Raw genomic sequence first — 4,327 nt, 5'->3', positions numbered from 1 at the left:
TTGTCGATCGCGGTTGTATGTTAGTACATATGTACATATGTCACACGATTGATCCCGAGTACAAAGTTTTTTTTAAGTGGTTAGAGCTAGAACTGAATAAACTTTTTTACGATCGTGGTATTCTAGGCTGTAATGTATTTCGACTTGAAGTTTACTTAATAAAAATTGCATTATATAAACAAATCTAACATTTTTGGCATCCCTTGCGGGGAACCGTCTCTAGCCAATTGTTTAATTGTGTTAAGCAATTAATATGAACTATTAATACGAATTACATCACGGAATCTACCTGATCACGTGTTCGCCATCATGTCAGCTGAAAAGGAAGAAGGTCTTGCTCGATTAATTCTTAATTTTGCGGCAAACACTAGAAAGGTCTCAAAACAAAAAAGAACTAAGGGCTATCTTGTGGCCAGAAGGAATCTACTGGCTGATTATTGGAAGCGCTACAATGACTTCCGTGACGACATTTCTGCAGCAGACGTTATTGAAGGCGAAGAGGACAAGGTTAAGACGACATTAAGTGAAGCTCGTTTGGCAACAATAGAATCGGCATACTGCGAAGCACTAGGTGAAATACATGATGAAATCGAAGAATTTGACAATCATCGTAGTGAAAATCATCCAGCAACCATACTCAATCATACATGCGGTGGTTCTACAAATACATCAGCGTCAAAGCTTCCGAAGATTATTCTGCCAAAATTCGATGGCTCGTTTCAAAAATGGTTAAGTTTTAAAGATATGTTTACAACATGCGTTATAAATGAAGCTTGTTTGTCTGATGTACAACGTCTGCATTACTTAAAAGGCAGTTTACTAGGTGAAGCCGAAACTCTTCTTCGCAGTATTAGTATCCAGGAAAACAATTTTGCTATAGCCTGGGATATGCTCCAACAACGTTATGACAATAAGCGACGCCTTGTCAAGTCTTATCTGCGCAATATCACGAAACTTCCGGCGATAACCAATGAGTCAGATAGCGCCATGCGAAAACTTTTGGATACTACCACAGAATCAGTCCGCGCATTAAAGCAACTAGGACGGCCAACAGAACACTGGGATGATTGGCTTGTTCTACTTGTAACCGAGAAGTTAGACCCAGCGACAGTAAAAGAGTGGGAAATGTCTTTGGAATCTCCGAATGTGTTACCAGAATATACAACTCTGGTGCAGTTTTTGGAAAAACGTATTCAGGGCATAGAAGCAGCTTCGTCGGCTTCCAAACCCAAAACTAAAGAACCGTCATCTAATAATAAGTCAACAGCTCTGACTTCCATTCGCAGTCATCAGACCAATGTAGGTCGTTGCCTATGTTGCTCAGGTAAGCATGCGTTAATGTATTGCGCTAAGTTTAAAAGGAAAGAACCAGCAACAAAGCTTGAACTAACTTTAAAGTTCAAACTATGTCAAAATTGCCTAAAAGCAAATCACTCTACAAACGAGTGTCAATCCTCATACACCTGCCTGAGGTGTTCGCAGAAGCACCACACACTTCTTCACGATAGCTTATCGCTTCAACGTAGTAGCGTCGCTGCACTTCATACGTGTCCAGACCACAGCGTTAACCGACTCACGAGCTATGCTGAAACCTGCCTTCCAGCTGTTTTGCTGGCTACGGCTTATATTAAAGCGCAGTCCTCGACTGGACAGTACATAAAACTTCGAGCATTACTCGACAATGGTTCGCAAGCATCCTTCATAAGCGAGTATGCCGCTCAACAATTAAGACTTCGTAGGAACCGGTTGCAAATTCCTATCACCGGTCTTGGCGGTCACAGCGTTGGTGACTCAAAGGGTATAGTCACATACACTCTACGTTCATTTACAGACCCAGAGTCTAGTGTCAATTGTTCTGCGCTCATCCTACCAAGGTTGGGAAATCTCCTACCTTTGAAGAGAGTCAATCCAAAGCCCTATATCGACCTTCTAGATCTCACACTAGCAGATCCTAATTTCTACGAGCCTTGCTCAATTGACGTCATCATTGGCGCAGACCTCTACGGTCTCTTAGTAAAAGGTGGGATCAAGCACACTGCCTGCGGTTCGGCCATAGCACAAAATACGTATCTTGGCTGGGTTATCTTCGGACGCATACCCTGCTCTGCATCTCCCCAACTATGTACAACACATTTCACGGCAACAACCACTGATGACCTGAGCAGCTTAGTTCAGCAGATGTGGAAATTTCATGAATTTGATGAGATACTACCTCCATCTAAAATGACACAAGACGAATTATTCTGCGAAGAGTTTTTTAAAGACACTGTTCAGCGAACTAGCTCAGGGCGGTATCAAATTCGATATCCGTTTAAAGCCGATTGTGATCTTACAAAATTATCCAACTAGAAAGCTGACGCAATTAAACTGTTTCGGTCTCAACAAGCTAGGCTTCGAAATGACCCTGAAATGGATCATTTGTACACCACGTTCATGACAGAGTACCTGGCTTTAGGGCACATGGAGAAGGTAATTGAAAACGAGGAGCCGAGAACTGTTTGCTATATTCCGCATCATGGGGTGTACAAGGAATCGAGCTCAACCACCAAATTGCGCACAGTTTTCAATGCATCCCGTAAAACTTTAGAAAACATCTCACTAAACGACTGTCTTCATGTTGGCCCAAAACTGCAAAGCGATTTAAGCCAAATAATTATTCGATGGCGGCTTCACCGCATTGGTTTCATGGCAGATATAGAAAAGTGTTATCGGCAGATTCTGGTCAGCCGTGATGACGCTGACATGCAGCGTATTATATGGAGAGGTACAGAAGGAGAGCCAGCAGCCTATCGATTGCTAACAGTCACGTACGGTTTAAATTGCTCACGATATCTTGCAATTAAAGTGCAAACATTAGCTGATGATGAAGAGTCAACTTATCCTGAGGCGTCTAAGGTCTTGCGAGAATCATTTTACGTAGACGACTGTTTGCATGGAGCTGACTCCGTCGATGCTGCTTTGGAAATCCAGTACCAACTGCGACAGTTACTCCAAAGAGGTGGTTTCGTCCTACGAAAGTGGAGCTCAAACGCTGAAGACTTCATGCAGCGGTTAAGTGCAGATGACAAAGAGAATACTATTTGTTGCAACCTCAACCTGGACCGTACAACTAAAGCTCTTGGCATTTATTGGCTCTGTGATTCAGACTCTTTGACATATAAGGTTAGCTTGAGTCCATTAACAACCCAAATCACCAAATGGCAGCAATTATCAGACATCGGTAAAATTTACGATCCTCCAGAGTTACTAGCGCCGATAACTTTAACTGGAAAAGCTATGTGTCGGAAGTTGTGGGTGGCCGGTTTAAACTGGGATGACCCAATTCCCGAACCACTTCAGCAAGAATGGCAACGGTTTCGAAAGGAGCTAGGTGAAGTTGAGCGTCTTAGAATTCCAAGGTGGCTCGGTGTAGAACCTAACTCTAGAGGTTACCAACTGCATGTCTTTTCCGATGCGTCCGCCATAGCATATGCTGCGGTAGCATATCTCAGGTTCGACACAGCGCCGAGAAACGTACATGTTGCCATTTTTGCTGCGAAGACAAAAATCGCCCCCTTGAAGAAAATAACAATTCCCTGTTTAGAACTAAATGGAGCTCTGCTGGCAGCCCAGCTTGCGACCAAGCTTTCGGAAACACTTCAACTACCATACCTTCAAACATACTGTTGGTCTGATTCAAAAACAGTTCTCAGCTGGATCCGATCAAATCCTGGAAAATACAAACAATATGTCAGTAATCGCATAAGTAAAATCCAGGCAATCACATCTGTTGACTCTTGGAAATATGTACCAACCGCCAGTAACCCTGCGGACGCAGCATCTCGGGGATTTATGCCATCGCAACTTAAGGAGCTTTCTATTTGGTGGGACGGACCGCAATGGCTTCGTTGTCACTCTCATCAATGGCCCACACAACCTTCCATCGGGCCAGCCAGGACTGAAGCAACTGTGGTGTCGTTGGCTACAATGCCATCACATCAACCTCCGTCGGTTCTGGCCACGCTCCTTTCTAAGTACTCAGACCTTAACAAATTGTTAGCAGTTACCGCGTTTATGCAACGGTTCATAGCGGCGGTGATGAAAAAAACCCACAAAACGGCTCCATGGTGTTCTGCAGGAGAACGAACAGAAGCATTGAAGCTGTGGCTCAGGTACGTTCAACACACACATTTTAATAATGAACTTTCTTGTCTTCGCACGAATAAGCCGATCAGCATGAAGAGCAAACTTCTCCAGTTTAACCCAGTCATTGATGAAGATGGTATCATTCGACTAAATGTACGACTGCAGAATGCACGATTTCTTTCTGCGTGTGAACGTTCTCCAA

The 4,327-nt window shown here is 43.5% G+C and overlaps 2 protein-coding genes across 2 annotated transcripts; both read left to right on the top strand.

The window, feature by feature from the left end:
- Nucleotides 1-309: 309 nt before the first annotated feature.
- Nucleotides 310-2,349, top strand: LOC118756556. The gene has a single exon (XM_036491313.1). The coding sequence runs from the start codon at nucleotides 310-312 to the stop codon at nucleotides 2,347-2,349; it is 2,040 nt and encodes a 679-aa protein (XP_036347206.1).
- A 60-nt stretch (nucleotides 2,350-2,409) lies between these two features.
- LOC118756555 lies at nucleotides 2,410-3,491 on the top strand (the record flags this gene model as incomplete). The annotated part of the gene is made up of 1 exon (XM_036491312.1): nucleotides 2,410-3,491. A coding segment is annotated over exon 1 (1,082 nt), but the record flags the coding sequence as incomplete, so codon positions are not given.
- Nucleotides 3,492-4,327: the final 836 nt, after the last annotated feature.

This window comes from Rhagoletis pomonella, unplaced genomic scaffold, assembly GCF_013731165.1.
Source record: "Rhagoletis pomonella isolate Grant_MI unplaced genomic scaffold, Rhpom_1.0 Rhpom_scaffold_10856, whole genome shotgun sequence".
NCBI classification, from domain to species: domain Eukaryota; kingdom Metazoa; phylum Arthropoda; class Insecta; order Diptera; family Tephritidae; genus Rhagoletis; species Rhagoletis pomonella.
Note: the sequence above shows the minus strand (reverse complement) of the source record. Positions and strands in the feature narration are given on the sequence as shown.

Coding starts and splice junctions, on each gene's coding strand:
- LOC118756556 (XM_036491313.1), top strand. CDS start 310: ATGTCAGCTGAAAAGGAAGAAGGTCTTGCTCGATTAATTCTTAATTTT.